Source organism: Rhinolophus sinicus, chromosome 4, assembly GCF_057876585.1.
Source record: "Rhinolophus sinicus isolate RSI-liver-muscle chromosome 4, RSI-T2T, whole genome shotgun sequence".
NCBI classification, from domain to species: domain Eukaryota; kingdom Metazoa; phylum Chordata; class Mammalia; order Chiroptera; family Rhinolophidae; genus Rhinolophus; species Rhinolophus sinicus.
In genome coordinates this window covers 96,241,945-96,266,837 of record NC_142504.1, presented here as the reverse complement: position 1 = coordinate 96,266,837, position 24,893 = coordinate 96,241,945, and the positions used below count along the sequence as shown (strand labels likewise).

Genomic DNA, 24,893 nt, shown 5'->3' with positions numbered 1-24,893 from the left:
AACGACTGGTTCTCAGTTACAGGAGTGAGCCGGGTCTAGCCTGCCCCTCCCCCTTTTCTAACAGAAACCTGAGTCCCATTATCCACAATATATTTAGTCCTTTATGCAGTCCAAAGATACAGAGAAAGTTGTTTCAGAATGGCTAACGCATACCATTGTGAAAAACAAACTAGGGTTTAATATGTGTACTTCTTTTTGCCTTAGGCTGAAAGGATACAGTCAAGACTGTGTACAGAAGTGACTTGGGTTAGTTCTCCATTCCTCTCCTTCAGTGTGGTTATTTATTTATGTATTTATTTATTTTCATTTGCAATGAGGTTAGGTTCATTCATTTTTGTTTGTATTCCATTTTTTTAAATTAAAATTTATTGGGGTGACAATTGTTAGTAAAGTTACATAGAATTCAGGTGTACAATTCTGTATTACATCATCTATATATCACATTTGTCACCCAGAGTCAGTTCTCTTTCCATCACCATGTATTTTGTATTCCATATCCACAAATATGCAAAGAGGTTCCCCCCACCCTTGCATATTTGTTTCTAGTATTTTCCACTATGTAAAATACTAACATGACTTCAAGTTAGAACAACTCAAAAAAGTGTGCGTAGAGAGGCATCACTGTCCCCCATTCCTTCTGTCCCCATTCCATTCCACTTCCCAGCGTGTCCACTCTGATCCCACCTACCCCTTGTAAGTTACTGATTTCATTACTTTCTGCTTTATTCTTTTTGCACAAGTAAGCAGATAAATATGTATTTTCTCTTCTGTCTTATACAAAAGGTATATACTATACTGTATAGTATACTGTACTATACAGAATGACCAAAGGCTGAAAACGTGTGTATTGTTGTTTTATATTTTAGAAGTGAACTTTGGTTACTTCTGGGGCATACTAGTGACATAGGTTTATTCAATGAAAAGCCAAAACATGAATCACTGGGAGCAATGCATCAAAGATGCATGGGCAGTGGTTGATGGGAATGCTGCATTAATGGGCCATGTTTGTAGCAGTTTTGCTGAATGCATTCAACTATGCATTGCTAATCAAGGACAACACATTAAACATATCATATGACGTCATTGAACATGTTTTGTAATGTAAATAGCAATAAGTCATTTATTATGTATATATTTGCCTGTATTTCCAGACTTCATGGCCACACAGCCATTTCTCTTTTGCCCTTTGCTTTTTTTTCCACTGTAAAATACCGACTGGAAATCCTTCCTTATTTTTTTTTTTTAATTGTTGCACAGAACTCCATTGTATGAATGTGCCATAGTTTATCAAACACTCCCTTATGTATGAGTATTTAGGTAGTTTCCAAAATTTTTCAACTACAAACAGTACTGCCATGCAAAACCTGTGCATATGTATTTGGTTTTGTTGGAGGTGTATCTTCGGGATAAGAAGTGGGAAGTTCCTACAAGTGGGATTAACTGGACCAGGAAGTAAAGACATGTGGTTTGGTTAGATACTGTTGAATTCCCTCTCCTAAAGTTTGAACCAATTTTCATTGTCACCAGCAATATAGGAGAGTGGCCTGCTTCCCACGGTCGGCCAGCAGATCTGTTGTCATAGTTATTTTTGCCATTCTGACGGGTGAGATATGGCATCTCAGTTAAGTTTTCATTTGCCTTTCTTTTTTTCATGGGTGAGGCTGCATATTTTTCTATATATTTAGGGAACGGATACACACAATCATCTGTTCATACCTCTTTTTCTGTTTTGGTCCTTTCTCATCAATTTTAAAGCATTATTTATATATTAGGGATATTAGCTGTGAGTTTGTTGCAAGTATTTTCTCTTACTTTGTCAGTTGTCTTTTTGTGTTGTTACTATTTTTGCTATGAAAAAGTTTTTATTCTTAGGTGGTCAAATTTATGACTCTTTTCCTGTGTTGCATTTTGATTTTAAGTCATAGTTACAAAGCCTTTTTTGAATATTTACTTCCAGTATTTGTATGGTTTCAGGGTTTTTTGTTTTGTTTTAGATTTTTACCTTTTACTTTTGAAAATTTTAAAACATTTTTAAAAAATTTATTTTTCAATTGCAGTTGATGTACAATGTTAGTTTCATGTGTACAAAATAGTAGTTAGACATTTATCTACCTTACAAAGCGATCACCTTTCATGTTTTTACATTTAGTTCTCTGATCCATTTATTGGATTTATTCTTGTGTATGGTATGGAGCTTGGATCTTTTTTTTATGATTTTCTACATGGCTAACAGTTGTTCCAGTACCACTTAAGAAAAAGTCCATTTTTCCCCCAGTGATGTGAGATGCTACCTTTAGTATATATTAAATTTTCATGCCTATTTGGGTCCATTTCTGGACTTTTATATTCTATTCTACTGGTCTGTTTGAAAATTTATGTACTAGTACTGCACTGTTTTAATTATGGAGGAATTATAATATATTTAAATGTCTGGTAGGGCTGCCTTCCCCTCATAACTTTTCTTTCTAGTATTTTCCTCGCTATTTTTGCATTTCATGTTTTTCATTTTAACTTTGTTTAGCTACATAAAAAATAATTTGTTGATATTCTTATTGAGATAGCATTACATTTATAAATTAACTAAGAACTGACATTTCAATGACATTGAGTCATCCTAGCTAAGAACAAAGAATATCTTTCCATTTGTATTATATCATCTGTAAGTAGAGATGGTTTTATTTATTTTCCAACTCTTAGGCTTCTAATTGATTTAGCTTCTCAAATTGCATTGTTTAATACCTCTAGTATAAAGTAGTAGAGATAAGGACATTCTTGCCTTGTTCCCCAACTACTGCAAATGCCTCTCGTGTTCTTCCTTTAAGTAAGATACTGCTTTAGGCATGAAGTATCTGTTTGAATATTTGAGTTGAGTATTACAGAGGGTGCCAAAAAAATGTATACACATTTTAAGAGAGGAAAAAACTATTAAACTTGTAATACTCAATATATACTGATAAAAGATGAATACAAGTCACGTTTGACTTCTGCAATTATAAGAGGTGCTCAAAGTGGTTACTTAAACCATCAGCATCCAGACACTTCTGATTACAGTGAACTACTGCTTGAGCAACGTTGACCAAAGTGTCCACTTGTATACTTGTATACATTTTTTTGGCACCCTGGGTATATTTTAATCATCTTAAGAAAGTACCATCAATTCCTATTTTCTTGAGTTTCTTTTAAAATCCGGAATGGGTGTTGAATACTATCAAGGTTTTTTTTTTTTTTTTTTTTTGGCCTTGCATTACTTTCCTGTGGTTGCTATAATAAATTGCCACAAACTTGGTGGCTTAAAGTACAGGAAATTTAGTCTCTCACGGTTCTAGAGGCCAAAATCACTATCATGAGAATGAAATCAAGGTGGCAGCCAGACTTTGCTCCCTCTGGAGACTCTAGGGGACAATCTAGTCCTTGTTTTTTCCAGTTTCTGGTGGCTGCTGGCATTTCTTGGCTTGTGGCCACATCACTCCAGTCTTGCCTCCGTGGTCACATGCCTTTTCCTCTTCTGTGTCAAATCTCCCTCTGCTTCCCTTAATCACATTTGTGATTGCATTGAGGGCCCACCCAGATAACCCAGTGTAATCTCCTATTTCAATATTCTTAACTTAATCGTATCTACAAAGACTCTTTTTCCTTATAAGATAAAGTTCATTTCGTCCAGGAATTAAGACCTAGATACCTTTGAGGTACATTATTCAGCCTACCATACACATCCATGGAGAAAATCATGATATTTCTTCTTAGATTTATTACAATGGTTTGTTAGGTTAATGAATATCCTAATATTGAACCAACTTTGCATTCCTGGAATAAATCCCACTTACTCATGGTGTATTCTCAATGTGGTATTGAATTCTTTTTGCTAACATTTTATGTAGCACTGTTTGATTAATGTTCCTAAGTGATATGGTCTGTAACTTTTCTATTTTATACTCTATCAAGTTTAAGTATTGAGTTATACTTGCTTTAGGATATTTTCTTTCCTTTCCAATCAGTTCATGGACCTCAGGGACACCTTTTTTCTCCTGAAGGTTTGGTAGAATTCCATTGTCCTATGAAAACATCCAGTCCTGTTGTTTTTTTCTGCTCCTTGAATACTTTCTTTGTTTTTTCTATGAACATTAGCTTGTTTAAGCTTTCTGTCTCAAATAGGGTTAATTTTGATATTTGATGTATTTTTCAGAATAGTCTAATCTGTTAGTCTTTTCTTTTGTGTTCTAAGTTTGGAGTCATACTTAGAAAAATCTCTTACCTCAATTAAGAATAAATGTAAAGAATATATTCTATATTTTCATCTTACATGTTTCTGATTTCCGTGTTTAGACCTTTAATTAATCAGAGATTTATTTTAGACTATGATGTTAGAAAGGGCTTTATATTTTGTTTTTGGCAAAATGGACAGTCATTGTCATAATAACATTTATTGAATGAGCCATCCTTTGATTTTTGGTTTTGAATGCTTTCTTTATCATGTATTAAATCCCCATATGTACATAAGGCCATTTCTGGACTGTTGTTTGTGTTTTATTTACCTGATTATCAATTGTCAATATCAGTAGCATACTTTAAACATTTTTGGTTACTCTGTATGTTTTTTGTATGGTAGAGTAAGTCCTCACTCATTAATTACTTTTTCAACATTTTATGGGTTACTTTCATTTACCCACTTTTCTAGGTGGCTTTTAGAATGAACTTAAATTTAAAAAGATCCCCCATTAGGATTTTGATTTTGATTAAAATAATTTTAGTTCATAGATTTATTTGGGGACAATGGAGTCTTTCCAACACTGGATTTTCCCATCTTGGATTAGGATATATTTCTAAATGTATTGAGATCATACTGTTTTTTGGTAATGTTTTATAGTTTTCTTTCCTTTTTTAATTAAAGTTTATTGGGGTGACAATTGTTGGTAAAGTTACATAGATTTCAGGTGTACAATTCTGTAATACATCATCTATATATCGCATTGTGTGTTCACCACCCAGAGTCAGTTCTCCTTCCATCACCGTATATTTGATCGTTTTCTTTCAAAAAGGCTTATTCCTAGGTATTTTATAAATTTTGTTGGCACTGTGAATAGGACTTTGTCTTTTAAATTGCACTTTTAATGGTTATTGACATATAAGAAAGCTATTACTTAAAAAAAATTAATTAACTTCCTAGCTTTTTATTTGATATCTCTGGTTTCCTAAGTAGATACTGGTGTCTTCGAGAAATAATGACAATTTCTGATCTTTTGCCTCTGTTTGAAGTGAGAAAATGGGAAAGGTGTTATCCTGGAAGTGAACGGCATGTACAGGACTTTAGAACTGGGCAGAACTGTTTTTTTTCTTCCAGTTTTCACTGTGGAAGCTTTGGCAGTGCCTAGGGACAGTTCTGGTCTTCATGTTCTGGCCAGGGGCCTGCTGCAGGGTGGAGTCCTCACCAACTGTGGCTTTGGCACAAATGTCAGAATCAGCAGCTCTGTTTCCACCCGGAGTGGGGCAAGGCACTGGCCGAGTTCCCGGTGTCCTACAAACACCCTCCCCATGTCTCCATGACTGCTTCAGTTTCAGACCTTGCTGATTTGAGCTCAATGTTTTCTAGGACTTTGTTGGGAAAGATTGTGGAATTTCTTCTGTTTCGCGTGGGTTGAAATACTGGCTTCCAACCTCTGTCCCTCTAGTCCCATCTGCTTTTTCTGTTACAGAAATGCCTACAAATCTCCAGCTTCTTCATTGGGCCCATCCCTATTTTCTGTGGTTTCTATGGGTCTTTTGTTATTTTAGTGGGGCCTGGGCACAAATGAGGGAGAAAGAAAATACTTCAATTTGCTATCTTTAAAGGATGGAGGTAGGGAGAAAGACGTCAGATTATAAAAGGAATATAAGTGTATTATAGAATATCTAGAAAACACAGAAACATTCTAAGAAGAGAATTACTTTCATCATTTTGGTGCATATCCTTCTAGTCATTGTTTTTTTTTCTAACAGAATATTGAATTACAGTTACTTTCTCAGGTTTGACTTTCACTTAATATATTTTCAGTGGAGTAGAGTTGCCTTTTTAGTTTACCTGCTGACTTGGCAGGAGGGACATTTAGACATGTGAAAATGTCAAATGTGGATCCAGGCTAGACAGAGCCGTGGTGTCTGAGTGAGGGCTATAGTAGGTGAGAAGGCACACTGGGCTGGTAGAACAGCATGGAGTGGGACCTGCGGTGGGGTTTCATTCTTGCCTTCACAATCCACAGAGAAGGCTTAAGGACACAACCATTGTAGTGAGTTTGACTTTAGGCTTAGGTGAACATGGCTGAAAACACTGCTGGCAGTTTCCTTATCCGTTGCTGAGGTATGTTTGACACATTTCCAGCTGCTTCCACAGATGACAACATGCATATTTTTTGAGTAGCTAACAGGCTACATTTATTTCACTGTTGTCTGCTTTCAATGAAGAGATTCCCATGGTCTAAACACATAGGACTTTTTGCTTTTGTGGCCTCGTCTTGAAAATTTCAAATGTGTCTTCCTTAATTCCTTTAGTTTTTGAAGCATTTCACCAACTCAAAGCACGTGATCTCATTTTATCCTCCCAGTAATCCCCATTTTACAATCTAGTTAGTTAGCATTAAGAGAGATTGCACTATTAACTCTAAGTCGCATAGCTTGGGTATGGCAGAATTAGGACTCAAACGTAGTCTGGCTTAAATCCTAGGTGTGTGCCATTTTTTTTGTAAAATAAAACTTTTATTTATGTTAATTGTGTTTTTCCAGAACCCATCAGCTCCAAGTCAAGTAGTTGTTTCTATCTAGTTGTGGAGGGCGCAGCTCACAGTGGCCTATATGGGGATCGAACCGGCAATCTGGATGTGTATTAGACCTAATTGTTAATATTAATGAACAATAATTAATTTGCAGACAAGGTGAGTTTGATCCATTTGGTTTTACCTCTCTGGGTGAAAGAGGTAGGAAAGAAAGATCAAGGTTGAGAGCATAGGGAGGTAAAATGAAGTCCTCGGTCTTTATCCCAAGTCTACTGTTGCCATATAGCTTTTCATAAATAACAGAGATTTGCATAGCATTATTGGTTGAGAGTGGAGTTCTTTCACTGTGGTTGGAAGCAGTAATAAGGAGACCATCTCTTTTTAGTATCTTATTTTTCTCTAGCTGTAAAACATGGAAATTGCTCTTGTCTCACTGTGTTTATGGGACATTTTATGGTCCTTTAATGCAAAATGCAACACACGTATGCATCATATGCCCAGGAGTCAAACACAAGCTTTGTATATAATATGCGAAGTCAGCGCGTCCTCGTCCCCGTTCTAGTAGGGCTCTCTGTGCTTCCAAAAGGCATCAATGAAAATTTGCATTTTTTACTCAGAATTAGAGATTTAAAAACTCAATGCAAATCATGGAGAGTCTTCTCTGCCCTCTTCTCTCTTGCCCTTTCCTAGCAGTCATTCCCTCACTGGCCCATTCTGCTGTGTTCTCTAGTTCCATGTGCATGTATCCTGCTTTCTTCCTGCACCCGGCTCCTCTAGGCAGGAACCACGTAATTTCTGTGGCAGCAGTTCTCAAATGGTATTATGGTCACTTGGAAGGAGTGTAAAAAGCGGAGATTTCTCCACCCCAGGTTCAGAATCAGCAGGTCTGGGTGGGATCTAGAGGGTCTGCATGTTCACCAAGGTGATTCTGGCATAGGTAGTCCTGGGAGCCCATGTCTGGAGAAACTCTATGTATCACACATCAGTGATGGGGTGGGAGTGAGATGCAGCACAGAAGCAGATGTGGGGATGCTCTGGTGGCAGCACCTGTAATTCCAATGGAGGCTGCAGGTACGGTGCTTCCCCTCTGCCTCTACACCTTCTGCCAGAGGCCGTGTGGTGGAAAGGGATCCTGGAAACAAGTTCTCAGGGACTTCTTCAGCAGGGGACCCAGGGCTCCGGGCTGGGCAGGAAGGAGGGGTCTGTGTGCTTTGACTGAGGGTGTGAAACGCGCCTCGAGCATTAGAGCTAGGGTGAGGAAGCTGGCAGGCAGCTCACATACACTTCTCCTTCTCTGAGCCCACACCCCACCTGGTCTGAGCTGCCCACGGGCGTGCCCAAGACAAGACCATTTTTTATTATTCTTTGGCTCACACATCTGCCGGGTGTGTCACAGATGTGCTCACGACTGGATCTGCCCCCCCCCCCCTTTTTTTTGGTCTTGAAAAATGTAAGTGGCTTAACGGTTAAAGTACAAATCCATTGATTCAAACGTGAATGCTCTTTATTTAACCTCCTCTTTATAATTTAAGCATTTTTAAACCTTACATACGGGGTCTTTGGGAGGTTTGCTAGGTAGGGGCTTGGATCAGCTCATGCTTTTTTCATTTCCCGCCTCACCCAGGACTCCAAGACTAGATCCATTTCCATGTCTTAGCTTCTCTTATTCCTTCTAGTGATGGCCTCCCTCCCATTCATTATTCCTCTGAATCCTCAGCTTTTTTTACCCTCTTAATTTTTTTGGGGGTATAATTTGTATAAAATAAAACACACAGATCAATGAGTTTTGAAAACTGCATACATCTGTACAGTCCACACCTTTATAGAAAGATTTTGATAGGAAAGTAGGTCACATGGGTGTCTGCATTTCTGTATTTTAGGAAGTGCACTCATGGCCCCTTCCAATCCACGCTCAGTGTCTCCCTGACTCAGGCAACCACTGTTCTTATGATTTTTTTTTTTTACCATAAAAATTTGTCCTAGAACTGCTTGCCTATTCTAGAACTTCATATAAATGGGATCATACAGTAAATACTTTTTGTGTCTAGCATCTTTCTGAGATTCATCCATGTTTTTTCATATATCAGTAGTTCTTTATTTTTTTATTGCTGATTAGCGTCCCATTGTGTGAATATACCACAAACTGTTTATCGTTCATCAATGGTTAGAAATTTGGATTGTTTCCAGTTTTTGGCTACAGTGAATAAAACTCCTAGGAACATTCTTATACAAATCTTTTTGTGGACTTATGTTTCCATTTCACTGGGTAAAAAAAAAAAAAATGCTTAGTAATAGAACTTGGGGTATGTGTGTGTTTCACTTTTTGAGAAATCGCCATTTTTCAAAATGACGGTCCCAGTTTTATACTCCCATCAGTAGTGCGTGAGTTCTGATAGTTCAACCTCCTCACCTACATTCAATATTGACTTTTTAATTTTGGCTGTTCTAGTGGGCATGAAGTAGATGATATCATTATGACTTTCCTGTCTTGTTAAGTGACTGTTCATGAACTTTTTGGTCAAAGGAATATCTTTTATGAAGTGTCTTTTTATAAAGTGTTGATGAAGTTCAAGTATTATTCTCAGTTTTATTGGGTTGCTTATATTTTTATTCCTAATTTGTTGGAGTTATTTAAATATTCTGGATACAAGTCCTTTGACAGATATATGTATTATTAATATTTTCTCCCAGCCTGTGGCTTGACATTTCATTTTCTTAATAATCTCTTTTGATGAGCAGGGGTTTTTAATTTTGATGAAGTCTAATTTTTAAGTTTTCTTTGGAGTTCATATTTTTGGTATCCTAGAAATACCTCAGGTTCTCAAAGGTATTTTCTTATTTTTTCTTCTGATAAGTTTGTGTATTTTAGTTTTACATTTGAGTCTGTGATTTGTCTCAAATTAATTTTTGTGTATAGTGTGAAGAATGAGTGGAAGCTCTTTTCTCCCAAAGGTTTATGTAGTTGTTCCAGGACCATTTGCTGAAAAGACTATAATCATTTTCCCATTGAATCGTTTTGGCGTCTTTGTTGAAAGTATTGATAAGTGAGTCTATTTCTGGTTTCTGTTCTGTGCCATTGGTGTATTTATCTATCTTGAGGTTAGTACCATACTGTTTTGATTACTGTAACTTCATAGAAAATTTTGAAGTCAGGAGGTGTGAATACTCCAGGTTTGTTCTCTTTAAAAAATCGTTTTGCCTATTCTAGGTTCTTTGTAACTCCACATAAATTTTAGGCTAACTTGCAAATTTCTACAGAAAAGACTTTTGGGATTTGGGTGGCATTGTGTTGAATCTATAGATCAATTTGAAGAAAATCAACATTTTAATAATATTTACTCTTTCAATCCACAAACATGATATATATGTACCTTTATGAGGTCTTTCATTTCTTTCTGCAATGCTTTGTAATTTTCAGTGAAGGACTCTTGTATAACCTCTTAAGTGTTTATTCCTGAATATTTTGTGTATTTTATGCCATTGTAAATGATGTTTAATGATTATTATTATTATTTTGCTACTGGTATGTAGAAATACAATTGATTTTTGTATGTGGACCTTGTAAAATTTATTTATTAGTTTTAGTAATTTTTTGTGGTAAATTCCCTAAGATTTTCTATGTATACATTATGCTGTCCGCAAGTAAAGGCAGTTTTACTTTTTTCTTTCCAATGTACAGAGGGCACCAAAAAAATGTACACACATTTTAAAAAAGGAAAAACCTGTATTAAAATTTAATACTCGATATATACCGATAACAAAAGATGAATACAAGTCATATATATACATTTTTTTTGACACCTCCAGTATAGGCCCTTTATTTCTTTTTCTCACCTTATTTCTTGCCTATTTCCTCCTTATTAGGAGGAAAGTGTTCAGTCTTTCACCTTTAAGTAGATTGGTAGCTGTAGGTTTTTGTAGATGCGTTTTGTCAGATTGAGGACATTGGTATTTTGTGTTTTCTTTTTCCTCACTCTCTTGTTTTTTGATCAACTTGGATATGGGTTTATCCATTTTATTAATCTTTTCAAATGACCAACTTTTTTTTCCATTTATTTTCTCTATTGTGTGTCCATTTCTATTTTATTGTGTTTCTCTATTTTTATTTCCTCCCTTCTACGTACAATAGGTTTAATTTGTTTTCCTTTTCCAGCTGTATAAAGCCACTATTTTTAAAACCTTTTTTCTTTTCTAATGTAAGCATGCAGAGCTATAAACTTCCATGTGGCATAAGCACTGTTTTGCTGCATCTCACCGATTTTGATGTGTTGTTTTCTTCACTATCAATTGGTTTGAAATATTTTCTGATTTCTTGGGTGAATCCCAGTCATTTTAAAAGACTCAATTTAAATCTTATTTCTTTTCTTTTCTGATGACCCTAGCTCATTCTCTGTTTTCTACTTCATTTGTTATATCTTATATACTGTTTTAGTCTCTAATTTTCCTTGTGCATACACCTTTGTTTTATGTACCTATTTTTTACTGAATCCCAAATGAGTAATAGGCTCCCTGGTTGCAAGAACTCTATCTTATGCTGGCTCTGCAACCTTTTCAGTTCCTTGTCTGTAGTTGGTATACAGTCAACAGACATTTCTCAAGCACCATTAAGGTGGAAATTACTGTGGGTGATAAAGGTTGGGTATAATCCAGATACTCTTTAAGAAGTTAACTAATTTTTTTAAAAATGTTCACTAATGACACAAGATAGTGTATAATAAGAGCCAAATGACAGGAGCAGGCATAAAACATTCCAGGCATTCAGAAGAAGGAGAAGAGAATATAGGGTGAATTATTTGAGGAAGACTTCAGAGACGAAATGGGATTTGAACTGGCCCTGAACAGAGGTGAGATTGACGTGAAGAGGAGATGCCGTTCCCATTGTCGGAGGGAAAAGCCTGTGCAAAGGTCCTGGAGTAGAAATGTACACTGCTTATTTGGAGGACAGGGAAGAAAAAAGCCGAGGAAGAGAAGTAAGATATAAGGTGTAGAGGGCTCTGATTACCAAGCCAAAGATACTGGGTTTATGGTTTGGCATTCTCACTTGTGATGGCAGATCTATAATGCCATCTTGGTGCTCACGTAGCGTTCTTTCCTACTTGGCCCTCCTGTTTTGACTTCTCCCAGTCAGAGGTTACCACCCATGCTCTGTGAGTAACATAGGAAGGAGTTTCCAGGCCAAGTCCTCCACAACTTCGAACTTGGCCTTGGGCACTCTTTGTTTTCTCTTGGGGATTTCTTGTCTTTGTTGCCTCTGTAGCCGTCAATTCTCTGAAGCAGCAATTCTGATTTTTTAAGGCTGGCAGCCAGGAGGCGGGTGATTTGGTTTGTTTCTAGGAAAACTTGGTCTAGCTCCACCCTCCCTGTCTAGCTCGAAGAATGTCTGCACCCTAAATTATGAAAAAGGAAACCACCTTTTCTAAATAAGTATCATAAAACTAAGAACCCAAGTGTCTTCTTCTGGGAAGAGCAAAGCACTTCTTTCTACAAACCATCATTGATATTGACCCTCTGGACCTATTCATTCACGCAGGAGTCTTTGTTTTCATTGTTCTCTCTAACACATCTGGCTGAGAACACCCTGGGCATTTCTATCCTAGAGAAGTTTACTGTAGTTAAGCCGAATTTTTTTTGGGGATACGTGTGCAGGAGTGGTCCAAGACATGGAAGAAGCCACAGTCAATTGAAGTAGGCCTGGGACAGCAAGGCTACTCACGTGGCGGACACCAAACGGCAAATTCAGGAGCTGAGCATTTGGAGAGCCCAGAGGAGGGAGCATTGGGGCTACTTGGAGAAGACTTCCGGAAAACTTGGGGTTGGCGGGGCTGGATTTGGAGGGGGTATTATAAACATCGTCTTAGAGTTGTCACTGAGCACTGCATTTGGGGGGGGCAGTAAGCAGCCTACCTGCTGGGACAGAAGAGTGTGTATGGAGGGGGTGGGTGGGGAAGTGAAGCTTTGATGGGCGCTATTTCTTTAGGCTTCCCAAGGCTTTCATCTATGCTCAAACCACAGCCAGAACCCATAGAATTAAATGTATTTTTTACTTCGATTTATCTATGTGCCCACGTGTAAAATTTATTATAATAATATTTTTTTAAAAATGCAGTGAGTTACAGCCAGTTTAGTTAACGAATGCCATGTTGAAATCGGGCTCAGACCTTGGTCCTGCTGGTTTTTTTGGGACCACTGTCTGCTCAGCCAGGCCATGACAAGTGGCAATATAGGGAAGAGAGGAATCCTGCTTTTTCTGGTAGAGAGGTACCTTCTGGTGTCCCCCACCACTACTCAACAGCCACTCCTCCCTCTGCAGACTGGGGGCTGGGAAGGGATGGTCTGCCTGGGCTGGGTTGGGAGCGAGGGAGCTCAGAGCTCCCAGAACAGGGCACTTTCAGAGGCAGCCTAACCCCCCCCCACCCCCCCCCCCCACCCCCCGGGCGGGACTGGAATCTGAATCAGGCAACTTATTGCACGATAGAAACCAGGAAACCAGATTCATTAGGGAACACTTTAGGGAGAAACCAGATTCATTAGGGAACACTTTAGGGAGTGTTCTTTAGAACCCCTGAGCTGTTGGTTTGGGGAGCTGAGGGGACTCCTCCCCGCCCCTACACTCACCGCAGTTCAAGCTGTTGTTTCTCAGTCTGGTTGTGTAGGACACAGCTCCCTGGCCCATGCTGGTATTATGAGCCTCGTGCCCCCCCCGCCCCCCCCAGGCAGTCTGTCGGCAGTCAGTTGTCTGCTCACGGCAGCTCACAGTAGACCCGTTGTTCTATATTAGCTGTAGAGGGCACAGCTCACTGGCCCATGTGGGAATCGAACCGGTGACCTGGGTGTTAGGAACACGGTGCTCCAACCACCTGGGCCACCGGGCCAGCCCTGTTACTTTGGTTTTTAAAACGTATTGCATCTGGATCTACTGCTTTGAGAGACTTAGGCAACTTCCTCCAACCTCAGAGCACATAGTAGAATAAAATAGGAACACACTGCTAATTTAAAATTAAAAAAAACAAAATTCCTTTTCCACAAATTGGGCCCAGTGACCTATGCAGAGCATGCTGGCTGGTGGGCTCCCCTCTGTGCTTCCCCTTGGAAAGCCAGCTTCCCTCTCCCACTCCTGGGGCCTGGCTCCTGGCTCAAGGCTGCTTGGCCTTTGCAGCCATACCTTCCACCCTCAGATGGGGCTTATTGGCTATGGGAAGAGACGTCATGGCCAAGTTTTGTGACATGTTTAAGGACAAAGCGAACGTTGTATAGCTCCTGGTTAAAATGGGCCTGTAGTGTGAGTGAGTTCCCACACAGCAGGATGAAGGAGCACTCTGCAGAAGGCTGGAGTGCGTGCCCAATTCCTGTTCTCAGTCCTGGACTGACGTAGGGCCCAGGTGGGGGCCCAGACTGGGGCCTGAGCCAGGTCAGCTCCCTCATCCATGTGCCTCTCAATCCTCTGTCACTTCCTTCCTGTTTTGTGGTCCTTCAGTTTCATAATTTTAGAAACTCTTCCACAGCTCTTTGCATTCTTACTTCTTCTATTTTGTTCGTTTTGGCCACACATGTCTTGGAGGTAATGACGCGTTTTAGGAACTTCCCATTGCCAGCTTCCCCCATCGCTTCAGGCCTCGGGGATTCTGTCTGCACTGTGCCTGGTTTTACACGCTGTCGTTTTTTTTCACCAGAGTCCGGACATCCTCAGCACCATTGGCTATGACAGCATCATCCAGCACCTGAACAATGGCCGCAAGAACTGCAAAGAGTTTGAAGACTTTTTAAAAGAAAGGTACATGCTATTTCCTCTCCGAAGACAGAGGGGAGGACAAAATGCTCCCATACAAACAAGGAACAAGTCACTGTTTCTTGTTTGTGTTTAATGGTTCACAAGACCCTTTTCTGTACGTTATGGAACAATCCCCAAGCAATAAATGGTATCTTTGCCCTAAAGTTCTTAGAAACCAGTTGGAGAGATAAGATGTATAAATGAAGCAGCAAACAAAATATAACAAAACATTAAGTTGTGTGATACCCAGGGCCCTGAAAGACCTCACGGGAGAGGGAGATTGTGGAGTACTGGCCAAAAAGGGGTGGGGTGGGCTTCATGGAGGAGGAGATCCTTGAGGTGGCCCTTGGTGGGTGAGGTGGATTTGATAGGTGGAGGTATCCAGATATCTGTGGGGGAACAGCAAACTTGGAGATGAGAATGAGAATGACCCATGTGGCGGAGGGGGGTGGGGCAGAGCCTGCCTCAGAGACCACAGGGGGCCAGGGAGCAGTGACAAAGATACAGGACACATCATAGCACTCCAGAGGGAAGCAGAGCTTGGTGGTAGGGAGAGCTGGCTTGGTTCAGAGGATTTTTTTCGCCTTTTATTTATTTTTTAATGGATAAGATGTATTTTTTTTTAATTCTATACTTAATGGGGTGAGTTCATTTTGTGGAAATCTTGTTTATCCAGAATACTCCATTTCCCAGTGATTCTGGATAAAGGAGTTGCTTTAGGGGAATTTTTGGCCAAAGACGCTCTCCGTTGGTGGGTCCCAAAATAATTAACAGTCCTATTTGTCAGGCAGTGAGTGAGAGAGTCATATTTTGGAGATGCAGACATCACAGTGTTTTCAGTCAAGTCTCCTTATTTTCTACTCAAGAGAACATTAGGTCACAGCGAGCTCACACGGGTAGTTGCCATTGGATGGTGTGGCCTCTCTCCTTGAACTGATTCGAAGGCCACTCTGTGCATCTCAGGAGGCGTGGACAGAAAGAGGTCTATCCACTGTCAGGCTCCATGGAGCTGGTCACTGTACCTCCTCCCCTGAGGGACCAGCCTCTCTCTTCTACTCAAGATGGTTGAAGGTGGTGACATCAAGTTACAACTTTCCTTTCTCTTGGTGGGCACTGGAGGCAGGCTTCCTCCTTTTTTCAACAGAGCTCTGTCAAAGTAGCAAGCAATCAAGTGGTCCATGACTAGGCAGGAGATAGAGACACAGGACACCCCTTGCTTTTGTGTTCCTCGAGTTAGGGCTTTTATTAGGGCTTTTATACATTTCCTCCTGGGAATGCCCCTTGCCATCCATCCATAAAAGAGGTGTTGGTTAATGGCCGAAGCTTCCACTACCCAGGCAGGACCATCCAAGGGTCCCCTGGCACAATGGGATGGTGGTATAAATCAGCAGTGTTCATATTTTTTTTTAATGTAACCCTCAGTAGAAATACATTTTACTACATGAAACCTATGTAACTTTACTAACCATTGTCACCCCAATAAACTTTAATTAAAACAAAAAAGTAGGGGCCGGCCTGGTGGCTCAGGTGATTGGAGCGCGGTGCCCCTAACGCTGAGGTCATCAGTTCGATTCCCACATGGGCCAGTGAGTTGCGCCCTCTATAGCTAAGATTATGAACAACGCCCTCCCTGGAGCTGGGCTGCCATGAGCAGCTGGAGGTCGGCGTCGGCTGCTGTGTGCTGCCATGAGTGGGCAGCGTGAGTGGGCAGCAGCTAGCGTGAGTGGCTGGCAGCTGGTGAGAGCTGCCGTGAGCTGCTATGAGTGGGTGACCAGTGACCGACTGCCTCAGCCAGGGGGAGCGCAAGGCTCATAATACTAGCATGGGTCAAGGAGCTGTGTCCTATACAACTAGACTGAGAAACAACGGCTTGAACTGGAGTTGGGGGGGGAGGCAGAAGAAGGGGGGAAAAAGTGAAAAAAAGAAAAAGAAAGAAATTTTACACTGTCACCCAGTACACACATGCATAAAACAAGTTTAATAAAACATTACTACCCTATAATTTATGCAGTTCTCTTTAATTAAAAAGTGCTAGTCATGACCCATTGAATTGACTTATAGTTCCCAAGTGGATTATGACCCACAGTTTGAAAAACACAAGTCCTAATAGAACCCAAAAGCTAAGACGTCACTTTTACAATGTTTCACAAAAATATATGGGAAAGAGGAAAAAAATACATGTACATTAAAAAGGATTACATATTTATACTGTATTTCTAGTATGTGGTCATTTTTCTCCAGGAGTTTCAGAGTAAAAGAAACCAATCCCATGTGCTCTGATTTTGAGGAAGAATCTGCTGGCATCAGGTTAGAGAATCAGATATGTATGTATACCCTGAGTGTGGGTACTTGAGGCACCTGAGCAAGTAGCCTGCCTGGTCTTTGGTTTTCCTTTCCTGGCAGTGTGCTTGCCTGAAGGAGGCTGCTGCCACTGAGGAGAGAGTATGCATTCCCCCACTATGTCCTGTTCAGGGGTGATTCATGTGAAGAAGTACCGTCCTCTTCAGATTTTGGGGGGTCCAGCCTTTCCTCTTGCTCTGATGAGAGTGGGATGTTTGTGGGACCTGAAACTTGGTCTGTTGAGTCTGGGCCATAGTCTGATGTTGCTGAAATGTCCTCCTTGGGTCATGAGCATTATTTTACTGAACTGCGGTAAATTTCATGTGGAACCCTGGCATATTCATATGGGCTAGAGGCAAACCACATACAAACATGGGCCAAGATAACAGCTGTCTGTCATAATTGTTTATTATTTTGAGTTCATCAAGTGTGATACACATACAGTTATAAAAATTTTATATTATGTGGCTAAATATGCCTTATATTCTAGTTTTGGGACATCCCCACCCAAAGTGTCAAAGTCCTACCATGGACCTCTCTGGAATTTCTGGTAACTTAACCTGCCCAGGAACAACAAAGGGAGGGGACAGATACTGCACCTCCAGGGTGAACTCCCTCTGTGACTGTCCCCTGGATGGAATCCAGGACTATGACCCTCCATGCCACATTTTACCTCCATTATGGAAACTAGGAAGTATCCTTTGCCTGGCTTATACCCTGATAGATTGCAGTCAATCCATTTACACTCATTTGAGGATGGACAGAACAATCACCACAATGCAAGGTGTAGTGTCGGATGCTGCTCTGGAGTGGGCAGGAATGCTCCTCATCTTTCATCTGTGTTGCTGATCCCTGGGCCATGTCTTAGCACATGCTCAGTCCCCCTTAGCTGATCAGTCCCCAGTAAGTCTTGCATGACTTATTGTAACACAGCAAGTAAGTAACCAAACAGAGTAACAAACAATCCATCAGCAAATTGCAAATTTGCCTAGTTTACCCTTCTACCAGCTAGAGAGGCATGATGAGAAAGATGATGACAATCCTATCAACATCTGAGTAGCTACATAATAACAGCCACATATTTGTTACATAACAGCTACATAAAAACAGCATTTGCTATGTGCAGAGCTAGGAGCTTTGTCTCAGTACCTCCATTACTGTAATATTGAGGTTTATACATTCCTTTGAAATATTCCCCTTTGATGCATATCAACTGCATGAGGTATTATTATTGCCATTGTCTTTGCATGGAACTGTAGCTTTTTAAATGAGGTTGGATAAGTCATTTATCTGGGAACCTAGAAAGTGACAAAATCTAGAACAGCTCCAAAGGTCTCATTCACTCACTCAGATCCTGTATTTATGACTCATCAACTCTGGGCCGAAGGATAGGATGGGTTTGTTTCCAGCACAGAGACCTTCTCTCCCTCTCCCTTTTCTTCGGTTTCGTACATCCTCACTCATTACACTAGTCTCTCTGTTCCGGCCAGACTGGTTTATTAGGAAGCATACTTTGGGTGTCTCTGCGTCTACATCTTTACTCCATTATTTCTCCACCTGGAATGTCCTTTGTCCTCGATGCCTACGTAAATTCTCCTCATCCTTTAAAGTCCAGGTCGGGGTGGCTGGTTAGCTCAGTTGGTTAGAGCGCGGTGCTGGTAGCACCAAGGTTGCCAGTTCGATCCCCGCATGGGCCACTGTGAGCTGCACCCTCCTTAAAAAGTAAATAAATAAATAAAGTCCAGGTCAAATTTTCCTCTTTTTTTCTTTAAAGGAAGGAGTCTACCAAACACTCCAGTCTGAGGTCATCCACAGGGTAACAATTAAAATGAACCTATCTTGTCCCTGGTAGCCCAAGCCTCAGGTGGGGCCAGACATTACATACTGAGCTCTTGCTAGGAGCAGTAAATGAGAAATATGAAAATGAGGATAATCATACTGCAGAGGGTAGCTGGGGGGTGATTAAGTGTGATTTATTCACAGTTGCCATTTATTGAAGGTGTGCTAGATACAAGCAAGCTACTATGTATTTTGCATCTATTATAGCTCATTTAATTCTCGTAAAAACCCTGTATGGCAAGTTTTATCGTCCCTATTTTACAATTGAAGAAACTGAGGTTCAGAGAGGTGACGTGACTTGCCTAAGGTCGGACAGGTAATCAGGGATGGATCTGGTTTCAAACTTAGGAAAACTGGCCCCTGGATCTGTGCGGTTAACCACTCCAGTATGCCTCAGACCCTACCTGGTACACAATAAGTGGTGCGTAAAAGGTCCCCATTGCTAATATTGTTACATTGACCCTAGAAGGTAGGTAGGGAATATATCATTAGCTCCATTTTACAGATAAGAAATGTGAGGTTTAGTAGGGGTTTCAATGACTTACCAAGATTACAAAAACCATAAGTAATGGAGCCAGGACTTCCATTAACCCCATGTCTAATGGTTTTTCCCACTTTACTTAATGGTCTCCTAAGATGACTGGGTATATTCTCTGAAAGGGGGTTTCTCCGGGAACTTGGTGGCCAGGTCAGCTTTCTTAATAGTGTGTTGCAACACAGTCCTGAGTAGGGAGGAGGGAAGCATGTTGTAGAACTTTTATGCCTGGAATTCTGCACCGTTTGTAGGTTAGCAGCTATACCCACAGACTGGGGGATCCCCAACCCCAGTGCCTTGGGACTCTGTGCTCTTCCCGTGAGCTCCTGTACATCCCAGGGTTCCTTTTTAGGGTGAGGTCAGCTTGCCCTGGCTACAGCTCTCATGCTGGGATTCTCACAATGGGTCAGCAATCTCTCAGGATGGGCTTAAGAAGGACAGATTGCCAGGGTGGGAAGGACAGATTTACTTAGACATTAGCATCCTGTGGACAAGTTACAGTCAAGCCATTGTGTCCTGCATGAGTGTCCAAGGGCTGTCCTAATAAATTGCCACAATCTGGGTGGCTTGAAACAACACAAACTTATTCTCTCAATCTAGAGGCCAGAAAGCCAAAATCAAGATGTCTGTAAGATTATGCTCTCACGAAAGCTCTAGGAGAGAGTCTGTTCCATGTCTTTTTCTTCGTTTCGAGTGTTGCTGGAAATCCTGGGTGCTCTTTGGTTTGCAGCTGCTAACTCCAATCTCTTCTTCCATCGTCACATGACATTTTTCTTTTGTGTCTTCCTGCCGTATTCTTCTAAGGACACCAGCCGTATTGGATTAAAGGTCCAACCTACTCCAGTGTAAGCTCAACTAATGACATCTGCAATGATCCAATTTCCAAATAAAGTCATATTCTGAAATACTGGGGGTAAGGACTTTAACATTGATAATTCCAGCAAGGGACTGTGCTTGGTATATACAGCAAAGATGAGCACGACACCTAAGTGTCAGGTTTTATAGCAAAAGGATTTCCTCTTACACACCCACTCTGACCTTGGGGCTGCCTGCAGCCCTGGGTTGAGGATCAGCCTGAGGGAATGCAGACCCGTTGGAAACGGCCAGATCTGACAGCGTTTGCTGTGCGTCACTGAAGGGGAAATGGCACATGGATTATGCCTGGTGTGGGAGTTTGAATAGGGGAGGGGTCAATGTGGGCTGGAGTTTTCGGGGAGGGCTTTGTGAAGGAAGTGTAGGCAGCTAAATGCTTAGAGGAATAGTATTCCCTCTTCTGTTTCCTCTACTGCTTTGTACATTTTCATCATGGCCCTCGTTACCTGGTGGTGAATGAAAGTATTGGTTTACATCTCTCCCCTCACCGGAGTATGAGCTCCTCTAGGCAGCTCTCGTGTTTCAGTCATCTCTATATTCTCCTAATAAGATGCCTGGCACATGGTCGATGTTTAATAAATGACAAATTGATGAACAGATGAGAGGGAAAATTTGGATAGATGGTAGGAGGGCGATCTAGGTAAAGGCTTACCTCTTCTAGGGTAATTTTTGCGAAGTCCTAGATTCCTTCATTGGCTACAGGTCCCTAGACTCCACTACTTTCCAATTGCTGGGGAAATATCTTCTCAATTTCGTGGTTGTTCCCCTGATTTTATGAGGATGACGTGTAGTTTCACCTCCATTAAAGCCCCTGCTTTCTCCAAAGAGCATACCATTGTGCTTACTGGGACTCATTACTCCCCAGATTCTAGGACTTTCCATGGGGCTGAGATGCTGTCTATGGTGTGTTCTGATTCATGGTACCTTCATCTCATAAGAAAGGGATTCAGTAATTTCTCTTCCTGGAAACCACAAAAGATTATTGAGAAGTCTTTTTTTTTTTTTTTAATCGTTTTTATTTATTTAGTTGTTTAATCCTTCTTCCCTCCCCTCCACCCAGCCACCCTCCACTCCAAGGAGACTTTTTTTTTTTTTGGGGAATATTGGGGAACAGTGTGTTTCTCCAGGGCCCATCAGCTCCAAGATGTTGTCCTTCAATCCAGTTGTGGAGGGCACAGCTCAGCTCCAAGTCCAGTCGCCGTTTTCAACCTTTAGTTGTAGGGGGCGCAGCCCACCATCCCATGCGGCAGTTGAACCAGCAACCTTGTTGTTGAGAGATCACACTCTAACCAACTGAGACATCCAGCTGGCCCGAGAAGTCTTAATGAATATAATCCTGAAAGGAGAAAATACATGCACATTTTAAATATACTCATATGTATATTTTAGTGAAAATGGCCTTAACATCTTTTTACATGTAAAAATATTAAATGTTCATTGTAGAGTGTCATAAATTTTTATGTAGATATGCTAATCCAGTTCCCCCTTATCTGTGGTTCCCCCTTATGCTTTCTGCGGTTTCGTTTACCCATGGTCAACCACAGTCCAAAAATATGAAATAGAAAATTCCAGAAATAAACAGTTCATAAATTTTATATTACACACTGTTCTGAGTAGAGTGATAAAGTCTCACACTGTCCTGCTCCATCCCAGGAGCCTGGGACATGAATTATCCGTTTGTCCAGCATATCCATGCTATATACATTCCCTGCCTGTTAGTTGCTTAGTAACCATCTCGGTTATCAGATTGACTATTATGGCACCACAGTGTTTGTGTTCAAGTAACTGTGTTTTTACTTAATAATGGCCCCAAAGTGCAAGAGTAGTGATGGTGGCAATTCAAATATGCCAGAAAGAAGCCATAAAGTGCTTCCTTTAAGTGAAAAGATATGTATATATAAGAAAAAACATTGTATATAGGATTTGATATTATCCATGGTTTCAAGCATCCACTGGGGATCTCGGAGATCCCTGGGGAGAAGGAGGAGACTACTGTATTGTGAACAGAGATTCAGAAAGGTAGAAATACTGTATTTTCTAGGGAGTTAAACTGCATCTTTTCTTACAATTAGAGTCACTTTCAGGTGCATTTCACTTTACATTACTAGGAACTGGCAAAAATTTTAGAAATAGAATCCAAGAGTAAAGGCTCAAGAAAAAACAGGATTCTAAAAAACAAAACAAAAAAAAACACACAAAAAACAGGATTCTTGCTCAAACTGTAGTAGTGAAGGTAGTGAAGGGAAGTATGATATCAGATCAGAAGGGCATGAAGGAGAATGCACTTTCATAGTCTCAGCACAAATAGATAAGGTTGCCCATGGTACCCAGAGCAAGATGAACCCAAATGACACCACAACCATGCAAAAGTACCTTGACCAACAAAAGGGAGGGTGGCAGCGAGGGAGGAAAAAAGGGGGGAGGGGAGGGGAAGGAGGAAATATGAAGTCAAAGAGAGCCAAAGAACCACGGCTCATAACACAAGAACAGATAGACAAAACCAGTCCAACATCTGGGTAACTGATCCCCACTATAAGATTTACCAAAGGAAACTGTAAAAATATTCAGAGGTATAATCCAGGGAAATTTTTATGAAATGAAAAACTACAAAGCTCTGAAGGACACACCATAAACTAGGAAACCTTGATAGAGAGTAATCAATATTGATTATGATTACATAAGCATCAACATTAACATACAGCCTGGTTAAGTTATCGAATTGAAGGAAGAACTCTTGAAGTATCCAGGAAGGAAAAACAAAACACAACACAGGGGGCCTATACAGGAATGGGCAGTGGGGAACCAGCATGGCCCCAGCTTCTCTACAATAACAGATACTAGTGGAACAACCTCAGCAGAGTTCTGAGAGAAAGTTTAAGAACATTCATTACACCAGGAAGGCTGTCACTCAGATATCAAGGCTACAGATAAATGGTCTCACGTATGAAAGAATTCAGGAAATACTGACCCCTCCCTCCTGCCCCAGAGCCATTTTGGCAAAAGACCACACACAAAGTGATGAAATTCACTCAACCAAGAAATGAACCAAAACACAAATCTTAGAGTTGGATAAGCAATAGTAATGGAACTGGTGGTGAACATCAAACCCATTTAAATAAATAGTTAAGACTAAGCAACCAGGAGGAATTATGATTGGAGAACAGAATGTGTTATAAATACAAATGAAGTAAAAATGTGAAAAACTACGTAGAGGAAGTGGAACTACAACAGTGCTCACCATCTGATCCTTTCGCAGTGTGCTGTCACACATCCAACACTGGCTAAAACTGAAAGAAGTAGTTAAATATCTTAATGTCTCAATCCTCTTACTTTCATAAACTTTTTTTTTTTAATTTCAGAAGGATCTTTTAGGAGTTAATTTTTCCTGTGGCAAAGAAACAATTACTTGAAATTCAGTAATTCCTTCAGTTTCACTTCAGTTTCCTTTTCTTCTATGAAATTCAAGTAAAATCGAGTTTAATAGCCTATTTAAAAAAAAAAACCACACACGTAGAGTATGGTCTCATTCTTTTACAATGAGTTATGCCTTACTTATCTGTCCATTTTATCTGCAAAACTGCATAAAGAAATGTACATTACAATCATCACCAAATGTTAATACTAATTATTTATTTGTATTTTTTCATTACCAAAAAGTATTTACTGGGGAGGTGGGGAAAGGATTGCAACCCAGTATCCTGCAAACATGGTGAGCCATGTGAAAGTTCCGAATACTAATTATTTTCAGTTTGTGGAATTTGGGACAGTTGGTTCCTTTGTTTTTTATAGTTTTCTTTTGAGCTAGTTATTTAAAATAATGAGCACATATTATCTTAATAAAATGGATAAAGTCATTATTTAGAAAAGTCAAATGACAGAATGGGAGGAACTTTGTAACATATGTAAGAATAAGTGTTAATATTCATAACATAAAGAACTAATACCAAATAGTAGGAAAAATGCAAAACACAATTTAAAAATTGGGATGATATGGGCATGTAACTTAGAGAAGAGCTACAGATGTCCAATAAACAGAAAATGATGCTCAACCACACTAGAAATCAGGGACATGCAAATTAAAATGAGGCCCTTTTTTTTCTTTTTCTTTTCTTTTCTTTTCTTTTTTTACCTCTTTCCCCAGACTGGTAACAATTTAAAAAGATTGTTGATATCCAGTGTGGGTGAGGGTTTCTGGGAATGGAAACTCTTACATACTTGTGGAAGTATAAATTGAAAGGGCTTTATTGGAGGGCCATTTGACACTATTTTCCAAAATTTAAAATGCATAGCCCTCTTTTTCAGTAAAACCCACTTTCTCAGAAGTTCAGTCTTGGAGAAACACTCTCAGAGATGCCCATGGATATCTGTCCAAGGATGTTGCTTTACCTTTATTTTGGTAATAAAAACTGAAACAAACAGGGGGACCCTGAACTATGAAAACTCCGTGTTATGAACATGGTTTTGTATTACTGATAAGGAAAGTACTATATGATATGTTAATAGGTGGAAAACAGAACAGCAAAGAATGGAATGATCTCAATTATGTAATCCTAAAAAGTTATGTATATGTGAGATAAAGACATGTAAATGCAGAGAGAAAGCACTGGCAAGATCCGTATTAAGCTTAACAGTGGCTACCCCTGGGGACAGGTCGGGTTGGGCAAGAGCATGAAGGGAGACTTTCATGTTTTAGTCCATGCAATTTCCTATTGTTTGAATCTCTTGCAGTGAGAATGTATTCATTTATTACTTGTGTATTTTTTTTAAATTTGAAGAAAGTGGGGTAGACATGACT

General features: G+C 40.1%; 1 protein-coding gene across 1 annotated transcript in view; it reads left to right on the top strand.

Annotated features, from left to right (window-relative positions):
* Positions 1–24,893, top strand: part of PSTPIP2 (proline-serine-threonine phosphatase interacting protein 2) — a 77,854-nt gene that overhangs the window by 23,307 nt on the left and 29,654 nt on the right. The window contains exon 2 of the mRNA XM_019739716.3: positions 14,414–14,514. Within this exon, the coding sequence (XP_019595275.2) occupies positions 14,414–14,514 (101 nt within the window). The remainder of the gene's footprint in view (positions 1–14,413; positions 14,515–24,893) is intronic.